The 24,852-nt window shown below is 52.5% G+C and overlaps 1 protein-coding gene across 4 annotated transcripts in view; it reads left to right on the plus strand.

Annotated features, from left to right (window-relative positions):
- The window catches only part of LASP1 (LIM and SH3 protein 1), a 53,649-nt gene extending 30,129 nt beyond the window's left edge, over positions 1–23,520 (plus strand). For 2 of the 4 annotated variants that reach the window (XM_025363664.1, XM_025363667.1), the window contains 3 exons: positions 16,106–16,256; positions 16,823–16,926; positions 20,326–23,520. In XM_025363664.1, the coding sequence (XP_025219449.1) occupies positions 16,106–16,256; positions 16,823–16,926; positions 20,326–20,499 (429 nt within the window). In that variant the 3' untranslated portion in view covers positions 20,500–23,520. Of the gene's footprint in view, positions 1–16,105; positions 16,257–16,822; positions 16,931–20,325 lie in introns of all 4 variants that reach the window. The other 2 variants (XM_025363666.1, XM_025363665.1) reach the window with 2 other exon arrangements.
- Positions 23,521–24,852: the final 1,332 nt, after the last annotated feature.

The following is a 24,852-nucleotide window of genomic DNA, read 5'->3' on the forward strand; positions in this document are numbered from 1 at the left end:
GGATCAGTGAGTTGCCCGTTGTCGCTCTGGGCTGAGAAACTGGGGATAGAGATTGCGGGAGTCCTGGCTTTCCGGTGGTCTCCTCAGCACCCACTCCCTGGGCTCCACACCCTTCCCACCCTCCACCTGGCCACCTCAGCAGGGCGCTCCTTTAAGAGCTTCGCTGGGCCATGCATAGAGTGGGCTGCAGTGGTGGGTCCGGTGGATTTCAGAGGTGCCGGCAGCCCACAAACAGCAGAACCAGCCATGCCCAAAACTGTGGCTTTCAAACTCTGACTTCAGCCTACAATAAAATACACATTGTACGTCTTGACCCATCTAACAGGCATACATTTATGTAGAGGGAAAACAGAATAGAAGCTTTCATGAATGAGTACTTCCTACTTAGAGGGAGTTCAGATCTTTGTTTTTCTTTTTTTTTTTGAGACAGTCTTGCTCTGCTGCTCAGGCTGGAGTGCAGTGGTGCTCCGCCTCCAGGGTTCAAGTGATTCTCCTGCCTTAGCCTCCCAAGTAGAGTAGCTGGGACTACAGGCGTGCGCCACCACCCCCGGCTAATTTTTGTATTTTTGGTAGAGACAGGGTTTCACCATGTTGGCCAGGCTGGTCTCGAATGCCCGACCTCAGGTGGTCTGCCCACCTCGGCCTCCCAAAGTGCTGGGATTACAAGTGTGAGCCACCGTGCCCGGCCACATTCAGATCTTTTCTAAAGATGCTGGTTGCAGGCCCCTCTCCACCCTCACATAATACAGTCCCTTCGAGGACTGTATTCCCAACACTTTGGGAGACTAGGGTGGGAGGATTGCGTGAGCCCAGGAGTTTGAGACCAGCCTGGGCAATATGGCAAAACTCTGTTTCTACAAAAAACAAAAACTAGCCAGGCGTGATGGCACTGCAGGTTGCAGTGAGCTGAGATTGTGCCACTGCACTCCAGCCTGGCAACAGAGCGAGACTTGAGACTCCGTCTCAAAAAAAACAAAACAAAAAGATGCTGGTTACAGACTTACTGTGAATGGGTTTTGCAACTGGATTGTTGACCTGCAGTTTGAAATTGGTGGCCTGAGGAAATGGCATGCTTCCCTTTGGCTAGCAGGGCATGCCCGGGGCGGCACGCTCATCCTTCTCCCCACCCACAACTGCCAGATGCCTGTCACGGTTGATTCTTTATATGCCAGGGCCTGGCCTCACACCCTGGAGCTTCCCTTTGGCTTAGACCCTCCAAAGGGTAAGAAAGACCCTTTAGGTCTGTGTCTCAGAGCTCACCACTTGGAAAGTCAGGGAGGGGGAAGATGGTCTTAGATTATGGGGAAAACCCGGAGTGGAATGGTTCACAGAACTGGAATGTCGGCTCTTCAGCCCCTGCGGCTTTTCATGTAAAGGCCCTTGTCTTTTATCAGTGACAGTTGCTCCCAGTCTGCAACCCCGGCCCCCTGGCCATTCACTCATTGCTTCACCCTGTGGGTTTTGGAGGAGGCAGACGAGCCCAGTCATCCCTGCTTCCCTTTCTGGAAGGCTTCCTGAACACTCCACACTCAGCCTAAGCCACCTCCTCTTCTTCCCTCCCCCAGTTATTAGAGGTGTTAATATCCTAGTGACAAAACTCACCACCCTGGCCAAGCCGTCCACACCTCAGGAGATAACCATCTTTTACTCTGCAGTTAGCTGATGGTCCTCTGCAGGAGCTGGGGGAAGGGATTGAGCCCGACCTGGTAGCTGCTTTTGCAGCTTTAGCAGAGACCTGTGGGGTGTGACTGCAAAGCCTGGAGACTCTTGGTTTTAATGAAGGCAATTACAGTTTGTCCGATACGGGCCTCCAGACAGCTGTAGCACAGTCACCTGTAGGGTTGACTGAAAATGCAGACTCACAGGCCTTCTCCCCTGGCTGCCAGAATCAGCGTCTCTGGGAGTGGGTCCCAGGAATCAGCATGTTAAACACATTCCCTGGGTTTCTGTGGTGCTCTCTGAAGTTTGAGAGCCACCACCTAAAAGTCTGAAAAAGCTTCAACCCCTAAGTCAGAGGGTGCCAGATCAGGCTGTGCCTCAGAACCCCGGGGAGCTGTATTTCTATTTTTTATTTTTATTTATTTATTTTTTTTGAGACGGAGTCTCGCTCTGTCATGCAGCCTGGAGTGCAGTGGTGCGATCTCGGCTCACTGGGTTCATGCCATTCTCTTGCCTCAGCCTCCTAAGTAGCTGGGACTACAGGCGTCCGCCACCACGCCCGGCTAATTTTGTTTTTGTATTTTTAGTAGAGATGGGGTTTCACCGTGTTAGTCAGGATGGTTTCAATCTCCTGACCTCGTGATCCATCCGCCTCGGCCTTCCAAAATGCTGGGATTACAGGCGTGAGCCACCGAGCCCGGCCTATTTTTATTTTTGAGACAGGGTTTCGCTCTGTCATCTGGGCTGGAGTGTGGTGGTGTGTTCGTGGCTCAGTGCAGCCTCAACTTTCTGAGCTCAAGCTATCCTCCCACCTCAGCCTCCGAGTAGCTGGGACCACAGGTATGCACACCACCATGCCCAGCTAATTTTTCTTTTTTTTTTTTTTTTTTTTTTTTTTTTTTTTTTTTTTGAGACGGAGTCTCGCGCTGTGTCACCCAGGCTGGAGTGCAGTGGCGCGATCTCGGCTCACTGCAAGCTCCGCCTCCCAGGTTCAGGCCATTCTCCTGCCTCAGCCTCCGAGTAGCTGGGACTACAGGCGCCCGCCACCACGCCCGGCTAGTTTTTTGTATTTTTAGTAGAGACGGGGTTTCACCATGTTAGCCAGGATGGTCTCGATCTCCTGACCTCGTGATCCGCCCGTCTCGGCCTCCCAAAGTGCTGGGATTACAGGCTTGAGCCACCGCGCCCGGCAAATTTTTCTTTTTTTTTTTGCAGAGACACTATCTTGCTATGTTGCCCAGGCTGGTCTCAAACTCCTGGATTGAAGTTATCCTCCCGCCTCAGCCCCCCAAAGTGCTGGGATTATAGGGGTGAGCCACCTCACCTGGCCTCCCAGGGGAGATTTTTTTTTTTTTTTTTTTTTTTTAAATTTTATTAGAGACAGGGTCTCACTACGTTGTCTTAAACTCCTGGACTCAAGCGATCCGCCCACCTCGGCCTCTCCGGGACCACAGGCATGAGCCACCCGCCTGGCCCAGGGAGCTTTAAACCACACATAAAACCATTGCTAAGTTTTCCCAACCTCCTGAAGTGTTTTGGGAAAGAGGGTGTTTAGAGCCACACCTTTTGTTTTGTATCCAAAATAGCATTCCTGTTCCTGCATGTAGCTTGTTGCTTTGCTTCCCAGATTAGCACCAAATGACTCCAGTTATTTTATTTATTTATTTTTTATTTTTATTTATTTATTTTTTTGAGACGGAGTCTCGCTCTGTCACCCAGGCTGGAGTGCAGTGGCACGATCTCGGCTCACTGCAACCTCTGCCTCCCGGATTGAAGCGATTCTTCTGCCTCATCCTCCTGCGTAGCTAGGACTGCAAGTACACGCCACCACGCCCGGCTAATTTTTAGTAGACACAGGGTTTTGTCATATTGGCCTGACTGGTCTCGAACTCCTGACGTCAGGTGATCTGCCCGCCTTGGCCTCCCGAAGTGCTGGGATTACAGGCGTGAGCCACTGCGCCCAGCTGACTCCAGTTATTTCTAAAGGTCAGGCCATCTTGCAAAAGGATGAGAATTTGCTTCCCTGGAGGGATATGCTGCAGACTAGGGCTTTTTACCAGCCAGAGCATTTTAAAAACAAGTATCTGGTCTCCTCTGGGGTGTCTGCTTTGGATAAGTGCAGTCTGTCTTCAGTGTTGCTAAACGGCGAGACAGTGAGGTAGGAGGAGATGGTAAGGGCCCAGATCCTAGCTTCTGTCATTCTGGGGCCAGGCAGGGTTCTTTGAGCCTCAGTTTCCTCATTTGTAAAAATGGGACAGTAGGCCCTACTTTGACGGGTGGTTGCAAGGAAAATGCCAAGTTCTTGGCATACGATAAATGATGTCACTATTATTATTATCATCATTATTATTTTTGAGACAAGGTCTTGCTCTGTTGCCCAGGCTGGAGTACAGTGGCACGATCATAGGTCACTGCAGCCTCGAACTCTTGGGCACAAGTGGTCCTCTCACCTCAACCTCCTGAGTAGCTGGGACTACAGGCATATACCACCATGCCCAGCTAATTGTTATATTTTTTGTAGAGATAGGGTCTTGCTATGTTGCCCAGGCTGGAGTGTAGTCACGTGATCATAGCTCACTGCAGCCTTGAACTCCTGGGTTTAAGTGAACCCCGGCCTAAGACTCCCAGATTGCCGGGATTACAGGCACACGCCATCACACCCGGTTATGTTGTCGATGTTGTTAATACTTTAAAGGCACACTGGTCTGCTTTCTACACTGTAGCCAGAGAAGGGACATGAAGTGAAGTTTGGCAGAAAAGTTTGGCTATTGTCTAGTACTGAGAAAGTGTGGAAAGGAGGAAAGAGGCTAGTATATTACGCATCTATGGTGAGTAGTTGTGTCATCATTAAAGGCATCTAAAGAGTTGCCTTTTGATGGCTCCACGCTATGGGATAAAGGTTACATGTTAGGAATCATGGTCTTTTGTCATGAGCTCTAGCAGTGTTCAAGGATGGGAAACTTTGGTTGCAGCAGTCCCTTTATTGAAGCCTCTTCTTTTATTACTTACATATTGATTTTCTGTATACAATTTTGTGTCCTTAAAACTTTTTTTATGTGTGAAATATGACACATAGTAACATATACAGTAAACACCTGTTTCACCAGGCAGGTATACTATACATTGTATTACCCTACGCCTATCAAGAGCCCAGTGTTCACAGTGTTAAAAATGTAACTCCCATGTAGTAAGTACTTATCATATCTTTAATTATAAGGGAACCAGCTAGAGATTAAAGCTGAGGAATATGAGAGGCAGAGGTAAATGCTAATCTGTGAAAGAAAGTGCTGGGGCCGGGCAAGGTAGCTCTTGTCTAAATCCCAGCACTTTGGGAGGCCAAGGCAGGCAGATCACCCAAGGTCCAGAGTTCAAGACCAGCCTGGCCAACATGGTGAAACCCTGTCTCTACTAAAAATACAAAAATTAGCCAGGCGTGGTGGTACACACCTGTAGTCCCGGCTACTTGGGAAGCTGAGGCAGGACAATTGCTTGAACCCAGGAGGCGGAGGTTGCAGTGAGCTGAGATTGCGCTACTGCACTCCAGCCTGGGCAACAGAGCAAGACTCTGTCTCAAAAAAAAAAAAAAAAAAGAAAGAAAAAGAAAGTGCTGGATACAGTTAACTACAGAACTGGTTAAGGGCCTACCATTAGTTACACATTAGTTATTGTCCTACAGGAAAATAAAACCATAAACTTTGAAGATATCTTTGCTGCAGGCAGAAATGCTTTGCATCTCAGTTGGCCAGAAATAATTAGCATTTTTTATTTTGTCTGAGCTTCAATCTTTAGAGTCTGGCCCTAATCAATAGCAAATAATCAACCAAAGTTTTGTCCCCAGAGTCAAATAGTCTGAAGGCAGGTTTGTTGGACAATCCTCTAGTTTGATTTTGAAAGCATATATTTTTCATTATAATTTTAATATGTAATTATGTATTCTTTTTTTTTTTGAGACGGAGTCTTGCTCTGCCGCCCAGGCTGGAGTGCAATGGCCGGATCTCAGCACACTGCAAGCTCCGCCTCCCGGGTTCCCGCCATTCTCCTGCCTCAGCCTCCCAAGTAGCTGGGACTACAGACACCCGCCAGCACGCCTGGCTATTTTTTTTTGTATTTTTATAGAGTCTTTTTTTTTTCTTTTTTTTTTTGAGACGGAGTCTGGCTCTGTCGCCCAGGCTGGAGTGCAGTGGCCGGATCTCAGCTCACTGCAAGCTCCGCCTCCCGGGTTCACGCCATTCTCCTGCCTCAGCCTCCAGAGTAGCTGGGACTACAGGCGCCCGCCACCTCGCCCGGCTAGTTTTTTGTATTTTTTAGTAGAGACGGGGTTTCACCGGGTTAGCCAGGATGGTCTCGATCTCCTGACTCGTGATCCACCCGTCTCGGCCTCCCAAAGTGCTGGGATTACAGGCTTGAGCCACCGCGCCCGGCTGTAATTATGTATTCTTAAACACTATAGTTTTGCTTTTCCTGATTTTGAACACAGAGTAATTTTGTGTATCTTGCTTCTCTTGCATGCCATTGGGTTTAAAGATTCATCCATATATTTGCGTGTGGCGGTGGTACATTCTTTTTCATTGCTATATAGTATTCCATTGTTTGTTTATACCACGTTTTATTGATTCTGTTGCTGGTGGACATTTGTACTGTTTCTAGTTGCTATGAACATTTTTGTAAATATCTCCTGAGGTCTATGTATGTTGGAACTGCTGCATCTTAGAATGTGTGCTCCTTGGGCCGGGCGCGGTGGGTCATGCCTGTAATCCCAGCACTTTGGGAGGCCGAAGTGGGTGGATCATGACGTCAAGAGATCGAGACCATCCTGGCTAACACGGTGAAACCCCATCACAACTAAAAATACAAAAAATTAGCCAGGCTCGGTGGCGCAATCCCAAGTACTCTGGAGGCTGAGGCAGGGAGAATCACTTGAACCCGGGAGGCAGAGGTTGCAGTGAGCTGAGATTGCACCACTGCACTCCAGCCTGGGCGACAGAGTGAGATTCCGTCTCAAAAAAAAAAAAAAAAGGAAAAAAAAAATGTGTGTTCCTTCAAGTTTACCAGATAATAAGGAACTATTTTCCAAGTGGCTGCACTGATTTACCCTCCCATCAGCAGAGATGAGTTTCATTTGCTCCATGTGCTCAGATACCTTCATTTTAGCATTTTGATTGTGTGGAGTGTGATAGCCCATGGTTTTAAATTGCATTTCTTTTTTTTTTTTTTTTTTTTTTCCAGCCGGAGTTTCGCTCTGTACCCCGGGCGGGGTGCGGTGGTGCAATCTCAGCTCACTGCAACCTCTGCCTCCCGGGTTCAAGTGATTCTCCCTGCCTCAGCCTCCAGAGTACTTGGGATTGCGCCACCGAGCCTGGCTAATTTTTTGTATTTCTTAATAGAGACGGGGTTTTACCGTGTTAGCCAGGATGGTCTCGATCTCCTGACCTCGTGATCCGCCCGTCTCGGCCTCCCAGAGTGCTGGGATTACAGGCTTGAGCCACCGCGCCCGGCTTAAATTGCATTTCTGTGATTACTAATGAAGTTGAGTGCAGACTTTTGTTTTAAAAATAAAATATTGGGGATGGTAGGCTCATGCCTATATCCTAACAGTTTGGGAGGCTGTGGTGGGAGGATTGCTTGAGGCCAGCAGTTTAAGATTTGCCTGGGCAACATAGTAAGATCCCATCTCTACAAAAAAAGAAAGAAAATTAGCCATGCCTGGTGGCATCCACCTGTAGTCCCAGCTACTGGAGCGGCTGAGGTGATAAGATTGCTTGAGCCCAGGAGTTTGAGGCTGCGGTGAGCTGTGATCGTGCCATCACACTCCAGCCTGGGTGACAGAGCGAGACCCTGTCTCTAAAGAATAAATAAATAAAATAAAATATTGTGAGTCTCTAATGGGGAACAGTGTTGCATGGTGGTTGAGAACTGAGGCTCTGATGTTTGAACTGGATTCTGACTTAACCCACTGTTTGCCCACATCTTGAGCCTTGGTTTCCCCATCTGTAAAATGGCGATAATTCTTGGACTGGCTGAGAAAAGGAAACGAGGTCAGGCGCGGTGGCTCAGGCCTGTAATCCCAGCACTTTGGCAGGCTGAGGCAGGCAGATTATTTGAGGCCAGGAGTTTGAGACCAGCCTGACCAACATGGCAAACCCCTGCCTCCACTAAAAATAGAAAAAAATAGCTGGGCATGGTGGTGCGCCCCTGTAATCTCAGCTGCTTGGGAGACTGAAGCGGGAGAATTGGTTGAACTTGGGAGGTGGAGGCTGCAGTGAGCTGAGATCGCACCACTGCACTCCATCCTGGGCGACAGCAAGACTGTCAAGAAAGCAAGAAAGAAAGCAAGAAAGCAAGAAGGAAAGGAAGGAAAAAGAAAAGGAGTAATGCATGTAAGGGCACCCAAAAAAAGAGCCTAGCTGGTGAGCTGATGATTCCACCCGGAGCCTGCTGTTCCCTCATTCACCGTGATGTAGAATCATGTGAGGAGCACCGTATGGAGAGTCAGACTTTTATTTTCCACCACAGTTGGGAGAGCAGGGGGGTCAGAAAACGGAACCTAAGCTAGCAGAGCTTTGTCATGGACCCTAACTTGTCATCCAGGAGTCCCAGCTAGTAGGGTCCTGGCTGAGTCGGGAGGGTCCTTAGGCCCGGACCCCTGAACCCACATGTACTTGGACCTCATGGGACAGGTAGAGTGTGGCCTCTGTCCACAGAGGCCCAGGACAGCTCCCAAGCTGGGACTGTGCTGACATGTCTGGGCTTAGGGCGGTCCTCACTCAGGGCTCTCAGAAGGCCAGAACTTTTCAGAGCTTGGAGCAGGGATCAGCCTGGCCCTTGGAAGCTGGGAAATGTTTCTTTGCCTTTTGAATGTGCTAACGTACCCCTCATGTGCCTATTTGCTTAACAAACCAGTAGGTGGGTCAGGAGAGTAATAACACAATTTCCTCATTTGCTGGGGAGGGGAGGGAGAGGAAGCTGAGGGTTTGGGAATTTTGTCCAGGTGGGCCCAGGCTGGAGGGAGCTGAGCCTCACTTTTTCTGAGCCCATTTAGCCCCTCTGTACCGCCCATCCTGAGTTGCCTGCCTGGTGTCCCTCTCTCTCGAGTTAGGGTGACTTTCTGATGATCATTCGTGTTGAGAGTGAAAAGGGGTGCATTGAAGTTCATCCCTGGGTCGCGGACATGAACTGGGACGTGTGGTAACCCTGCTCCACGCCTGTTCTCAGGAAAGGGCCGGTCTAGCTGGGATTTTGTCCTTGTGTCATCAGCCAGCCTTGGCTGTTACTGAGCAATAAAAGCTCTGCCTCGGGAAGTCATTTAATTTCTGAGCCTCATTTTCCTCTTTTGTAAAATGGGAATGCAAGTGTGTGTGTCTGACTCATTTTTCAGGGCGATGATTGTCAGGGTATGAACAGCTTGGTCGAGCTGTGTGAAGAGCTGTGCAGCTGCAGAGGTTGTGAACATTGATAGCCACCCGGAAAGGGTGTCCTGGGTTCAGGCAGCTATTCCTCCAGCTGTCTGGGTCAGCTGGCCATAACTTGAGATACATTTATCTATGTGTAATGACTTTTTGAGAAGCAAGATCGGTTTCCCCAGCCCTTTATGGGAATACCCACGTGTCCATACTTGCTTTCAGCTTAGAGTTTGCTCAGGTTCCTAGAGCTGGTCGGGGTTCCCAGGACTGCCTGGGAGCAGATGGTACCATGGCCTTGTTTACAGATGAGGAAACTGAGACCCAGAGGGGAAAGTGACTCTCCCAAGGTCATGTGAGTAAGCATACGGCTCCCCCAAGGATGAGGCATTGGTCTGGCAACAGTGCGGCCCATCATAAGGGACTGAGCCTGTGGGGTCCAGACCTGCTCTCCTCCCAGGGGAAAAGGCTCCCTGTCACCCCATCGCTAATGCAGATAGGGTCACGTCCAGGGAAGCTGTCACATATTCATCTGGGCCCCCAACATCAAGGACACCTGTCCCTGCAGGCCCCCTGCCGGCATCTTCGGGGCCCAGGGCAGGTCCCTGTCCAGTCCGTGTCTGCACTTCCCTCCCTGGTCACGTGTTCTCAGGGGCCTGCTCTTTTCCTTAACAGAAAGGAAACAAGGGAAGCTGACCTTTCCCACTTCGGGACACAAGTTGGAAGGCCAGATGCCTTGTGAGCCTGGAGGCCTCAGGAGGGGTGGCCCCTTCCCTTGTGCCCTCCCCACCACCAACACCAGTGGACAGGGGTCACTAAGAGAGTGGGGCTCAGGAGACTCACCTCCTGTGCTGGGTCTGTGAGAACGTCACCTGGAGTGCCCCTCCCAGTGGGTGTTGGGGTCGGATGGGTTTTCAGCCTGGCCAGGGCTGGCTGCCTCACCTCAGGAACAGGCTTAGCCTGTGCTGCCACGTGGGTGCGGGTCCTTGCTCCAGCCTGAACGGAGGGGGCCGGGAAAGGAGCGGCTGATCCTGACCCAAACCCCTAAGTAAACTGCCCTCTGTGTCCAGACTGGACTCCCTCCAGACTCTGTCCAGGCCCTCGCCACTGCCCTCCCTGTGCCCCCAGCCTGGGCTGCAGGAACTGTCGGCTGTTCAGCCAGCAGGAGCAGCAACAATGCAGGTGTTCCCAGCTGTTAACGTGTAAGCTCTGCCTGGCCGTGTGCTTGCTCTTGCCTTTTGTGCACAGTGAGTGCCAAGGGGGAGAGGGGACAGCAGAGCCGGTGTGCGGAGGGGATGCCCAAAAGGGACTGCCCAGGCTAGGACAGCCCTGATGGGGCAGGGGTGCTCCGGGAAACAGCAGGCTTTGCCTCTCCTCCTCTTCCCGCCCCAAATGGTGTGCTCCCACCCCATTTTCCCAGATCAGGAAAAGCAGGCCAGTGTCCTGGGGAACAGGAAGTGAAGCCGGCTTCCGCCAGGTTCCTACCAGGGTCTGGAGGAAGTTCCTGCAGGCCTGAGCCGTCTGGGAAGGACCAGTTTCTCTCCTTGTCTTGGTGTCTTGCTTTCTGAGTTTCCCCTGAGGGTGGGGGAGAGCTGTCGCTCTCTTCACTCTCTGTCTCACTTCTGTCCTCCCGGATCCCCAAACCCTGAGCCCTCACACCTTTCTGTGGTTGTTCCTCTCCCCACCAGTTTCCTCTCTGGAAAGTGAAGAGGAGGCCAGGCACTGTGACTCACGGCTGTAATCCCAGCACTTTGGGAGGCCGAGGTGGGCAGATCACAAGGTCGAGAAGTTCGAGACCAGCCTGGCCAGCAGGGTTTTAGTAAAACCCCGTCTCTACTAAACATACAAAACTGAGCCGGGCGTGGTGGCGGGCGCCTGTAGTCCCAGCTACTCAGAAGGCTGAGGCAGGAGAATCACTTGAACCTGGGAGACGGAAGGTGCAGTAAGCTGAGATTGTGCCACTGCACTCCAGCCTGGGTGACAGAGCAAGACTCTGTCTCAAAAAAAAAAAAAAAAGAAAAGTGAAGAGGATAGAGCCTACCAGGGGTCGTCAAGGTGTGGGACAGCCTGCATGTTCCTATAGGAAGAAAACTCTAGAACTCCTGGTTCTGGTTCTTTTTCATCTCATCTCATCTCATTCATTCATTCATTCATTCATTTGAGATGGACTCACTCTGTCACCCAGGCTGGAGTGCAGTCTCGGCTCACTGCAATCTCCATCTCCTGGGTTCAAGTGATTCTCATGACTCGGCCTCCCAAGTAGCTGGGATTACAGTTGCCCACCACCACGCCCGACTAAGTTTTGTATTTTTAGTTGAGACAGGGTTTCACTGTGTCGGCCAGGCTAGTCTTGAAACTCCTGACCTCAAGCGATCTGCCGGCCTTGGCCTCCCAAAGTGCTGGGATTAAAGGTGTGAGCCACCGCACCTGGCCATCTCATACTTTTTTTTTTTTTTTTTTTTTGAGACGGAGTCTCGCTCTGTCACCCAGGCTGGAGTGCAGTGGCCGGATCTCAGCTCACTGCAAGCTCCACCTCCTGGGTTTACGCCATTCTCCTGCCTCACCCTCCCGAGTAGCTGGGACTACAGGCGCCCGCCACCTCGCCCGGCTAAGTTTTTGTATTTTTTTTTTAGTAGAGACGGGGTTTCACCGTGTCAGCCAGGATGGTCTCGATCTCCTGACCTCGTGATCCGCCCGTCTCGGCCTCCCAAAGTGCTGGGATTACAGGCTTGAGCCACCGCGCCCGGCCCATCTCATACTTTTAACATTCATTTTTTGGTGCAAGTTTTACAATACACATTCTATATTTGTCAAGTGATAACTTCTGTGTAACTTATAAAATATACATAACTCAGGAAGGTTGTGCTAAAATACATTTAACCAATAGGAGTACGCCGTCAGAGTATTTTGGCAAACAAGGGTCAGTAAATTTTTTCTGTAAAGGGCTGGGTAGGAGGTATCTCAGGCTTTGTGGCCATATGGCCTGTGTGGCAGCAACTCAGTTCTGCAGTTCTGCCGTGAAAGCAGCCACAGATAAGAGGTAATTGAGTGGGTGTGGCTGTGTTCCAATAAAACTTTATTTCTGGAGGCTGAAATTTGAATTTCAGAGAAATTTCATGTGTCATGAAATATTATTCCTCTTTTGGTTCTTCTTCCCCCCCTCCACCACCCCCTGCCAAGCATTAAAAAATGTGGAACACGTTCTTAGCAGCCGGCTGTGGGCTGGATTTGGTCCATGGACCATAGTTTCCCAGCTTCTGCTCTAGACCACCCATTCTCAGACTTGAAGCCTGCTTCAGACTTACCTGGGAAGCTTTTTTCCAAAATGCATATTCCAGAACCCCAGCCCTGATTTTGTAGATTCTCTGGAAGGCCCCAGAACCTGCATTCTAACAAGGAGCCCAGTTGAGTCAGACACAGGTAGTCTGGAGACCACTTTTTTTTTTTTTCCTTTTTTTTTTGAGATGGAGTCTCACTCTGTTGCCCAGGATGGAGTGCAATGGCGCTATCTCGGCTCACTGCAACCTCCGCCTCCGGGGTTCAAGCAATTCTCGTGCCTCAGCCTCCTGAGTAGCTGGGATCACAGGTGCCTGGCCATGTTGGCCAGCCTGGTCTCAAACTCCTGACCTCAGGTGATCCACCAGTCTCACCCTCCCAAAGTGCTGGGATTACAGGTGTGAGCCACCACGCCCGGACTGGAGACCACATTTTAAGAAGCAAAGCTCAAGGGTCTCCAGGATCTTGGTCTGTTCTCTTAAGCCAGTCCCGAGGCCTGGGGTGTGCAATGCTGTGGGAGGCCCTGGCATCAGAATAACCGGCTCCTTCACTACCTTCCAGGAGTTTCCATCCAGTTGAGGGGGGACACCACCCACCGACAGCACAGCCCAGTCCCGGGTGCTGTGGAAGCCCTGGGTTCAGCCTGGAGCCAGGGCCAGCGTCCCAAGGATGAGGTGCCGAGATGGACCTTGAAGGATGAGAGAAGGCTGGACCGCCCTTGAGTGGCGAGGGTGGGCTGCCTTCGGGTTGACCTTAATCCCTTCCCTCCCTACCACCATGTGTCCAGATGACCTTGGGCAGGTCCCTTAGCCTCTTTGGATATTGGGATACAACATTGACTACCTCAGAGGCTTGTGGGGAGGATTCAGTGAGCTGATATGCATGAAGTGTATCAACTAGGGCTGCTGACTGGTATCCCCTTCCCTTGTCTTCCCCCACCACCCCCAACCAGCGGACAGGGTGCTGCTGAGGGAGTGGGCTGGGAGAGTCACTTCTGGCCTTGTCTTAGGGATCTGAGAGCAGGGCATGGGCCCCGTGTCTGGGAGTGCCCTGGTGCCCTTCCTAGTGGGGTTGGGCGTGGTCAGTCTGGCCAGGGCTGGCTCCCCCCTCCATGAATGGGCCCACCTGGAGGTCTTTTCCCATTCGAGGCAATGAGATATGTATGTGAGGCTCTGTAACTCATCTTTTTTTTTTTTTTTTTTTAATTTTGAGACAGAGTCACCCAGGCTGGAGTACAGTGGTATGATCTTGGCTCACTGCAACCTCTGCCTCCTGGGTTCAAGCTATCCTTTTGCCTCAGCCTCCCGAGTAGCTGGGATTACAGGCGCCTGTCACTACACCCAGCTAATTTTTGTATTTTTAGTAGAGACAGGTTTCACCACGTTGGCCAGGCTGGTCTTGAACTCCTGACCTCAAGTGACCCACCCACCTTGGCCTCCCAAAGTTCTGGGATTATAGGTGTGAGCCACTGCGCTCGCCTTATCACCCGCTTTTCTTGTGGTGTATTTTTGCTGCAGGTGCATGCAATGCAGGCCTCAAAACCCACCTGATATACGGTTGCCTGGGAATAGGGATCTTGACTTTTCCCCTGTCCCATATGAGCCCGGGGGCCGGGTCTGGGCTGGCCCAGGTGGGGCTAGAGCAGCTGGATCCAGGCATGTGAGGTGTGAAGGTATGGGCCTTATGCCTCATGGAGTGGCTGGAGGAAGGAGAGTGGGAGCAAGGGTGCCACAGGGTCAGATTGCCACAGGGCCAGGGTGCCACAGGGTCAGATTGCCACAGGGCCAGGGTGCCACAGGGTCAGATTGCCACAGGGCCAGGGTGCCACAGGGTCAGATTGCCACAGGGCCAGGGTGCCACAGGGTCAGATTGCCGCAGGGCCAGGGTGCCACAGGGTCAGATTGCCACTGGGCCAGGGTGCCGCAGGATCTGTTTGCCACAGGGTCAGGGCGCCACAAGGTCAGGGTGCTGCAAGCGTGGGGAGTCACCCGTGATTCTCCAGGGTCTGGCTCTTAGGCTGAGATCTAGGAGACCTTGGCAGGCCTGTCTTTGGCAGTCTGGGGCAGCCCCAGAAGGCCATCTGGACAGTTTTCAGACCTGAGAGGAGGAAAGACTGGTGTCCAGAGAAGGTGCCATGGGGGTTGGGAGATGGAGGAAGCCTGGGGCCGATCAGAATCTGAATCTAGCAGGCAACACCGAGGCCGGTGTTCTGGTCCCACTGTGGGACTCAGCCTGAAGACGACAAGGTGGATGAACGACCGTTTCTCTCTGACTCAGTTGGCTAAGAGGATTGAGCTGGGGCTGAGGCTCTGGACACAAATGGGCCAGTTGACCCTGAGGTTTCTTTCTGGTAGTGGGGGTGGGGCTTCCTCTGGCTGACCCTGCTTAGGTCTCTGATGGAGGTAGCAGGGTCTCTGGTTCCCCCAAACTGGACAAGTCCTCCGCCACAGCACCCAAGGGGTCTAGGCAGAGTGCAGCTTCCCTCCCCTCCCCGACTTGGCTTGGTGGGCACCTGCCTCCCCTGCCCTCCTGACCTTGATGGCTAATGCAGCCAGCCCCAGGCAGGCACAGTCACAGCCCTCAAACAACATGAGGTCCAACTCCAGACTCCTGGGTGGTGGTGGTCAAGGTGGGGGTCTCTGTAGCCAGTACTGCCCTGTGGGGGCAAGAGACTGACTTGCCTGCCTAGTGGGGTGTTCCTGAGGGATGTGACTTCTTTGGGCCTCTCTGCCCATTTTTGGAACCTGACCCGAGAAGGAGCCCATCTCCAAGACAATGTCTCACCCTCAGGGAGGGTCTGGCACTTTTTGTCCCTAAAGCCTGGGGTTCTCAGCAGAGCATCATCCTAGACTGCAGCACCCGCGACATCTTGCACACAAGAGGCGGAATCGCCTGTTGATAAAGAGCCAGGGTCTGGAATCTGTGATCTTGGGCCACTCACTTCACTTATCAATCCCTTCGTTTCCTTCTTGCCTGTTACATGGGGTCTGCAATCTACCCCTCAGGGGCGCTGACGAGCTCACATGAGCCTGTGACATAAAATGCCTAGCACAGCCCCAGCACAGTAAGAACTCAATAAACCGCTGCTGCTGTTGTTACTGTTGATCAGGGCAGAAACAGAGCGGACCCCGCCTCCGCCGCAGGCATATAAAAGTGACCACTTGGCTGGTCGCAGTGGCTTATGCCTGCAATCCTTGCAGTTTGGGAGACGGGGGTGGGTGGATCACCTGAGGTCAGGAGTTTGAGACCAGCCTGGTCAATGTGATGAAACCCTGTCTCTACTAAAAATACAAAAAATTAGCTGGGTGTAGTGGCAGGCGCCTATAATCCCAGCTACTCGGGAGGCTGAGGCAGGAGAATTGCTTGAACCCTGGAGGTGGAGGTTGCGGTGAGCCGAGATTATGCCATTGCACTTCCGCCTGGGCAACAGAGCAAAACTCCGTCTCATAAAAAAAGAAAAGTGACCACAAACTTTGATCTAATTCTTTAGTTCCTTTAGTTCTCATGGTGCTTTTACGTCGGTCATTTCATTGCATTTTCCAGCAACGTCTGAGGGAGATACTGGTGTCCCATTTTGCAGAGGTGAAAACTGAGGCTTGGCAAGGTTAGGTTGCTTGTCCAAGGGCACATAGCTGGTGCTTCCAGAGCAAGACCTAGCTTTCTCTGCCCAAAGCTCTTGGGGAGTCTCTCCCATCCCGGGATCTTGAGGGTCACGGGAAGGAACTGGGTGGTTTGCGGTGGGATCCTTTACCCAGTGCCTTCTGACCTTGCAGATAAAATACCATGAGGAGTTTGAGAAGAGCCGCATGGGCCCTAGCGGGGGCGAGGGCATGGAGCCAGAGCGCCGGGATTCCCAGGAAAGCAGCAGCTACCGGCGGCCCCCAGAGCAGCAGCAGCCTCACCACATCCCGACCAGTGCCCCGGGTGAGTGCAGAGCCTGTTGGTGCAGACCACCTAAGGCGAGGCCAGTGGGGTGGGGAGGAAGCCAGAGAAAAGACAGACAGACAGATACACCTTCTGGAGCCTTGCTCTTAACCAACAGGCAATTCAGCCTCTTGTGTGCAAGAGGGGACAGAGGACCTGAGGCCGGACCAGCTGGGGTGGGGAGGAAGCCGGCGAGAGACAGACACACACACACACATACACACATGCACGCACGCATGCATGTACGCATGAAGGCATGGAAAGGACTGCTTCCCAAGCCCCCAGGTCCCATTCTCATCCAGGATGAGGGCGTGAGCTCCAGGGTCTGGCCTGTACTGCGCCAAGAGGATTGAAAGGAGAGGCTCCCAGGTCATGGGGCTCAGAGCCCCTGCTGTGGGATACACCACACAGGCAGATGTGCACACGTGGACATCAGCCTTTGAGCTGTGGGGCTTGAGCCGGGTTGGGGATGGGGTCGAAGTGCATGGTATGGGCTTCTCAGGAGCTCTGGGAGGGGCTGGGTTTGGCAGGACAGTTTTCGAGCCCTGTCTCCTCCCATCTTCCAGTTTACCAGCAGCCCCAGCAGCAGCCGGTGGCCCAGTCCTATGGTGGCTACAAGGAGCCTGCAGCCCCAGTCTCCATACAGCGCAGCGCCCCAGGTGGTGGCGGGGTGAGTAACGCTGGCCGGAGGGGAGAGGCCAGAGGCAGGGGGTCCTCAGGGAAGGCTTGGACACAGCTCGTGGATTCTCCTGACCTTTGCACCCACACTCTTGTGTGTGATGATAAGGATCTCAGCCTTATGAGCAGAGAGGAAATTGGTTGGCGTAGTGGGCAGAGGCTGGCTGGGACTGGGGCCCTGCATTCCACCCCTGGGGTACCATGGGCAGGTCAATCACCCTGCTTTGGGCGGGGTTTCCTTACCCCAGCTACCTGGGAACACACAAGGCACCTTTCTGTGTGGGGCCTCCAGCCCTGGGCGCTGCTCTCCTCGCGTCATGAGGATGGCCCCCAAATCCTTCAGCTCTCAGGCTGCCCCTGCCTCTGAGGGGCCTCCCCAGCCATGCCGTGCAAAGCACACCACCCTGATGCTTTGCCCCACTCAACTCCACTGGCTGCCTTCAGAGCACTTTTTCCAACTAAAAAGAACTCTTTGTGTTGGTCACCTTCTCTGTGTCCCCTGCTGGGCTGGGGACCTGGCAGCATCCCTCTGGTTCAACTACTCTGCGCCAGGCCTAGAGCAAGTGAATGATCTATAAGTCCTGCCACTCACTCTACCCATGGGTGCCGCTGAGCCACCCTTACCAAGCTCCTGGCAGGCTCAGCGCCTCCAGGCTGGGTGCCTGGGAATTCAAAGTAGCTCACGTAGGAGAGAACAGATACTTAGAGAGATAAAATCACCTGAGATAATGGCAGGCTGGAGCCTGATGCTCTGGGCACACAAACAAAGGTATGTTAGGACTGCCCGCGGCACTGGCACAAGAGTTAGTCTGAAGGATAAGGTTCCAGGCAGCCCAGCCAGTCCTTCCCTCCTTAATGGTCTGTCCTGGATGTGTGGGGTCCACCTCTGAATATAAAGCCACTTCCCTGCCCTCTGGGGGCTTACATTCCAGTCAGGGGGACAAACAAGAAAGCAGTAAGAAAATAGGTATATAAGGTAAGGTCAGCGGTGACATGCTGTGAAGAGAAAGACAGCAGGGTGAGGGATGGATAGAAAGCAGCTGGATTAAGACATTTGGCCAGGTGCGGTGGCTCACACTTGTAATCCCAGCACTTTGGGAGGCCAAGGCAGGCAGATCACTTGAGGTCAGGAGTTTGAGATCAGCCTGGCCAACATGGTGAAACCTCCTGTCTACCAAAAATACAAAAATTAGCCAGGTGTGGTGGCGTGTACCTGTAATCTGTAATCCCAGCTACTCGGGAGACTGAGGCAGTAGCATTGCTTGAACCGGAGAGGCAGAGGTTGCAGTGAGCCAAGATCGTACCACTGCACTCCAGCCTGGGCGATAGAGCAAGACTCCATCTCCAAAGAAAAAAGACATTTGGCCGGGTGCAGTGGCTCACGCCTGTAATCCTAGCACTTTGGGAGGCCAAAATGGGCGGATCATTTGAGTCAGGAGTTCGAAACCAGCCTGGCCAACATGGTGAAACCCTGTCTCTACTGAAAATATAAAATTAGCCGGGCATGGTGGTGCACGCCTGTAATCCCAGCTACTTGGGAGGCTGAGGCAGGAGAATTGCTTGAACCTGGGAGGTGGAGATTGCAGTGAGCCGAGATCATGCCATTTACACTCCAGCCTGGGCAACAAGAGTGAAACTCCGGCTGGAAAAAAGAAAAAAAAAAAAGACGTGACATTTGAGCAAAGTCCTCAATAAAGGAAAGAGTGAGCCATGCAACGAGGACAGCAAGCGCGAAGGTGCTGAGGCGGGAATATTCTAGGAAAGTTCAAGGAGCAGCAGGAAACCCAGATTGACTCCAGTGGGAGAGGGGAAGAGTTCCGATTATGCAGGGACTTGTGGGCCCCAGGAAGGCCTCTGGGACCTCTGATCTGTGCAGAGCGACATAGGTTTTTGGAAGACCACCCTGGCAGCTGTGTTGAGAAGAGGCTGGTTTAAGGGTAGAACCAGGGAGACCATCAGGAGGCTGTTACAGGATGCAGGCATGGATGGGAGCGGCTCAGACCAAGACAGAGGCAGAATTGGTGATGAGAGAGACTGAGGTCACTTCATGAGAAGTGTGACCTCTTATCCCATAGACCTGTTGGTTTCAAACTGTCCTGTGGAGCCTCAGAGACAAGTCAAGGGCAGTGAAGGTCAGGGGAGGTAGAATGTTGTCTATAGCTATAGGATTTCTTTTTCTTTTTTTTTTTTTCCTCTCTCTTTTTTAAAACTCCATCCTGGTAGTAGGTGATGCTGTAGGATTTTGTGTGCCTTACTGGACATTACCTAGATCTAGGGCTTAAGCAGCAGATTTTGGCTGAGGCTTGGAAGGTGGAACCTGATAGACACGTCCCCTGAAGACTTTTCTCCCAAGGAAAGGTCTTTGTCCTGAACTTGGACAGGACACATCATGGCTTCTGAGAGAAACTACTGGTGCTTATAATCATGCAAATAATAGCATACAGGTCATGTTTTTTCTGTTTTTGTTTTTGTTTTTTCTTTTTTGAGACAGGGTCATGCTCTGCTGCCCAGGCTGGAGTGCAGCAGTGGTGCAATCACAGCTAGCTCACTGCAGCCTCAACCTCCTGGGTTGAAGTGATCCTCCCACCTCAGCCTCCTGAGTAGCTGAGACTACAGGCATGTACCACTAAGCCTAACTAATTTTTTATTTTTTGTAGAGATGGGCTCACATTTGTAATCCTAGCACTTTGGGAGGCCGAGGCGGGCAGATCACTTGAGACCAGGAGTTTGAGACCATCCTGGCCAACATGGTGAAACCCTGTCTCTACAAAAAAGTACAAAAATTAGCTGGGCATGGTGGTACACACCTATAGTCCCAGCTACTCGGGAGACTGAGGCAGGAGAATCACTTGAACCCAGGAGGTGGATGTTGCAGTGAGCCAAGATCGCGCCATTGCACTCCAGCTTGGGTGACAAAGCAAGACTCCATCTCAAAAAAAAAAAGAGGGGGAGCGGTGTTCTCACTATGTTTCCCAGGCTGATTTCAAACTTTTGGGCTCAAGCAGTTCTCCTGCCTTGGCCTCCCACAGCGCTGGGATTACAGGTGTGAGCCACTACACCTGGCCTGCGTGTCATATTTTTAGACATTACTGTGTCATCATGGCTGGTGGACCTTACTGCAGTCCTGTTCAGGGGAGGTGGGGCAGAGCTGATGTGACCCAGTCCCTGTTCTGCCTCTGGCCCTTAATAGCTGCCAAAGGTTGTAAAAGATTGATTGCTCTCAGAAAGCAAGACACAGAGGTAAGAATCTTTGTAGCAGAGCCTGGTGCTCCATTTCTGAGTTCACTGCTCCCCCAGGCTCTGCTCCAGGGTCCTGGAGAGTTAGAAAGAAATGCTCAGACCCAGGTGAGCCGGCATCCAGGGCCCTAGGCTGACCACACTTCCCCCACAGAAGCGGTACCGCGCGGTGTATGACTACAGCGCCGCCGACGAGGACGAGGTCTCCTTCCAGGACGGTGACACCATCATCAACGTGCAGCAGATCGACGACGGCTGGATGTACGGGACGGTGGAGCGCACCGGCGACACGGGGATGCTGCCGGCCAACTACGTGGAGGCCATCTGAACCTGCAGCGCCCCCATCTGTCTTCAGCACATTCCACGGCATCGCATCCGTCCTGGGCGTGACCCATCCATTCTTCAGTGTCTCTGTTTTTTAAAACCTGCAACAGCTTGTGATTCCCACCCCTCTTCCAGCTTCTTTTGCCAACTGAAGCCTTCTTCTGCCACTTCCGCGGGCTCCCTCCTCTGGCAGGCTTCCCCCTTGACCGACTTCCTGGTTTTCTCTCTGGATGGAACGGGCGTGGGCCTCTCTGGGGGAGGGTGAGGCCCGTGGGGCAGGGCTGGAATGGAAGACCTACCTGTTGGCCTGTGGGCCTCGCCTGCCCCTCTGTTCTCTTCCCTCACGTCCTCCTGCCCAGCTCCTCACATACCCACACATTCCAGGGCTGGGGTGAGCCTGAGACTCCCAGGACCCCAGGGCAGGGGCTCCCTACATTCTCCAAAGTGGGATCCACTTCTTGGTTCCTGGGATGGCGACGGGCGCTCTGCCGTTGTGTAGGGACCAGTGGGATGGGCTCTACTTCTCTTTCTCAGAGAGGGGGCTCTGCCCACCTGGGGTCTCTCTCCCTACCTCCCTCCTCAGGGGCAACAACAGGAGAACGGGGTTCCTGCTGCGGGGTGCATTCATCCCCTCCCCACGCGTTCCTTCGCACACTGTGATTTTGCCCTCCTGCCCACGCATACCCGCAGCGGGCAAAGAGCTCCCCAGGAAGCACCGCTTGGGTCAGGTTCTTGCCTTTCTTAATTTTAGGGACGGCTACCGGAAGAGGGGAACAAGGAGTTCTCTCCTGCAGCCCCTTTCCCCACGCCCACCCCGAGTCTCCAGGGACCCTTGCCTGCCTCCTAGGCTGGAAGCCATGGTCCCGAAGTATTGGGCAAGGGTGCCTCAGGGCCTTTTGGTCTTCAGCCTCCCTCAGCCCCCAGGATCTGGGTTAGGTGGCTGCTCCTCCCTGCTCCTCGTGGGAAGATGTCTCAGAGCCTTCCGTGGCCTCCCCTCCCCAGCCCAGTGCCAAGCGGACTTGGAGCTGCACAAAGCCAGCAAGGACCACTAAACCTCCAAGACCTGGTGTGCGGAGGCAGGAGCATGTATGTCTGCAGGTGTCTGACATGCAAGTGTGTGAGTGTGAATGTGAGAGATGGGGCAGGGGGTGTCTGTAGGTGTCTCTGGGCCTATGTGTGGGTGGGGTGATGTGAGGGTACGAAGAGCCGTCTTCCCCCGAGAGTTTCCTCAGAAGCCACAGTGAGAGGGGAGGGCTCCTGGGGGAGAGAAGTTCCTTATGTGTTTTTGGAATGAAGTTCCTCCTTCTCCCCATCTCTGAGTGGAGGAAGCCCACCAAACTGCACTTTGCAGCATGCAGGGTGGAAGGTAAGAGGTTAGTGTGGAGTTGGTGGGGCTGCCACAGGGTCTGCAGCCTGCTGGGGCTAAGGGGTAGAGGAAGGCTCTGTCACTCCAGGCATATTTTTCCCCATCTCTGTCTAGGGCTGCAGAATAGGGTGGCAGAAGTGTCACCCTGTGGGTGTCTCACTCTGGGGGCTCTTTCCCTAGACCTCCCCATCACTTACATAAAGCTCCCTTGAAGCAAGAAAGAGGGTCCCAGGGCTGCAAAACTGGAAGCACAGCCTCCGGGATGGGGAGGGAAAGATGGTGCTATATCCGGTTCCTGCTTTCTGCTCGCAGGTGGCTGTGACAACCCTGGCCTCACTTGATTTCATCTCTGGTTTTCTTGCCACCCTCTGGGAGTCCCCATCCCATTTTCACCCTGAGCCCAACCAGGCCCCCCGCCGTTGGCCTCTTGTCCCTTTGCACACTTGTACCCCCAGGTGAGGGGCAGGACCTGAAGGTGTTGGCCTGTTCAACAGTCAGTCATCATGGGTGTTTTTGTCAACTGCTTGTTAATTGATTTGGGGATATTTACCCCAAATGAGAGGTTGAGGAAAAGACTGTGGGTGGGGAGGCCCTGCCTGACCCATCCCTTTTCCTCTCTGGCCCCAGCCTAGGTGGAGGCAAGTGGAATATCTTATATTGGGCGATGTGGGGGCTTGGGGAGGCAGAGAATCTCTTGGGAGTCTTGGGTGGCGCTGGTGCATTCTGTTTCCTCTTGATCTCAAAGCACAATGTGGATTTGGGGACCAAAGGTTAGGGACACATCCCCTTAGAGGACCTGAGTTTGGGAGAGTGGTGAGTGGAGGGGGGGAGCAGCAAGAAGCAGCCTGTTGTCACTCAGCTTAATTTTCCTTCCCAGATAAGGCAAGCCAGTTATGGAATCTTGCTGCAGGCCCTCCCTCTACTCTTCCTGTCCTAAAAATAGGGGCCATTTTCTTACACACCCCCAGAAAGAGGAGGGACTGTCACACTGGTGCTGAGTGACCCGGAGGCTGCTGGGTGTCTGTGTTCCTTACCAGAACCATTACATCCCTAGAAGAGCACAGAGCCCTGAGGGGCTGGGCTGTGCTGGGCTGAGCCCCCGGTCTTCTCTACAGTTCACAGAGGTCTTTCAGCTCATTTAATCCTAGGAAAGAGGCATCAAAGCTAGAATGCGAATATAACTTTTGTGGACCAATACTAAAAATAACAAGAAGCCCAGTGGTGAGCCAAGTGTGTTCTCCCAACACTGCCTCCTGTTTTCTCCCTCTCATGTCCCTCCAGGGAAAATGACTTTATTGCTTAATTTCTGCCTTTCCCCCCTCACACATGCACTTTTGGGCCTTTTTTTATAGCTGGAAAAAACAAAATACCACCCTACAAACCTGTATTTAAAAAGAAACAGGAATGACCACGTGAAATTTGCCTCTGTCCAAACATTTCATCCGTGTGTGTGTGTATGTGTGTGCGTGTGTGAAGCCGCCCACTCATCTTTTTATATGGGGTTGTTGTCTCATTTCAGTCTGTTTTGGTCCCCTCCCTCGTGGGCTTGTGCTCGGGATCAAATCTTTCTGGCCTGTTATGATTCTGAACATTTGACTTGAACCACAAGTGAATCTTTCTCCTGGTGACTCAAATAAAAGTATAATTTTTACCTGCGGACTTGGTTTCCTCTTTGGCTCTGAGGTGCTGTTGTGTGTGTGTGTAGCTGTAAGGCGCTGCTGTGTGTGTGTGTGTGTGTGTGTGTAGCTGTAAGGCGCTGCTGCTGTGTGTGTGTGTGTGTCTAGCTGTAAGGCGCTGCTGCTGTATGTGTGTGTGTGTGTAGCTGTAAGGTGCTGCTGCTGTATGTGTGTGTGTGTAGCTGTAAGGCGCTGCTGCTGTATGTGTGTGTGTGTAGCTGTAAGGTGCTGCTGCTGTGTGTGTGTAGCTGTAAGGTGCTGCTGCTGTATGTGTGTGTGTGTAGCTGTAAGGTGCTGCTGCTGTATGTGTGTGTGTGTAGCTGTAAGGTGCTGCTGCTGTATGTGTGTGTGTGTGGCTGTAAGGTGCTGCTGCTGTATGTGTGTTTGTGTAGCTGTAAGGTGCTGCTGCTGTATGTGTGTGTGTGTGGCTGTAAGGTGCTGCGCTGTATGTGTGTGTGTGTAGCTGTAAGGTGCTGCTGTGTGCGTGTGTGTGTGTCTAGCTGTAACGTACTGCTGTGTGTGTGTGTGTGTTCTGTCTGCTTGGGGGCACTGGCCTATGGCCCTCCTGGGAGCTCTGCTGCCCTTCAGGGAGAGACTGACTTGTCCGGACGCCAAAGGATAGTTTGCTGCTGTCTGACAAGCCCTCGGCCCCTAGTTCCTCCTTGCTGAGAACTCCCCACCAACCTACTTCTGGCTTCCCACCCGCTCATTCCTCTCTGCCCAACTTGGTGATGCTCCCGAAAGCTTCCCTGAGCTCCGTCTTGTCTTACTGTGTCACTTCCTCAGTGATGAATCTGTATCCACTAGCCAGAGCCCTTGGGGCAGGCGATGAGTCTAATTCATCTCTAAATCCCTGGTACTTGCCCAGGAGCAGGTGCGGAGCTGTTGAATTAATGAATGAGCTCGGCTGGGGAGCAGTTCTAGCACTCTGCCGCTGCCAGGCAGAGAGCAGGAGCTCCATGCGTTTAAGGAATGAGATGACAGGGACAGGGCATTCCGCAGTGGGATGGGACCTGGCTAAAGCTGTCTGTAAGGTGGCCTGGTAACCCAAAGCACTACTCACAGTGCCTTCTGAATGTAATCTTTAATACACATCCCCTTTCTTCCTTCTTCCTCACAACCCTGTGAGAGAAGTAACTACTTATAGAGGGGCTCACTGAAACCCAGAAAGGCAAAGCAGATTGGTGGCAGTCACAGTGGCAGAGTGGGGCCTGAGACCCCCATGTGATGCTCACAATCTGGTGCTGTGCCATCTGGCCGTGGCAGGCCATGTGCCTGTGTCCTTGGCAGCTCTCAGATGCGTGTCTCCTGGGCT

The sequence above is a fragment of the Theropithecus gelada genome, chromosome 16, assembly GCF_003255815.1.
Source record: "Theropithecus gelada isolate Dixy chromosome 16, Tgel_1.0, whole genome shotgun sequence".
NCBI lineage: Eukaryota > Metazoa > Chordata > Mammalia > Primates > Cercopithecidae > Theropithecus > Theropithecus gelada.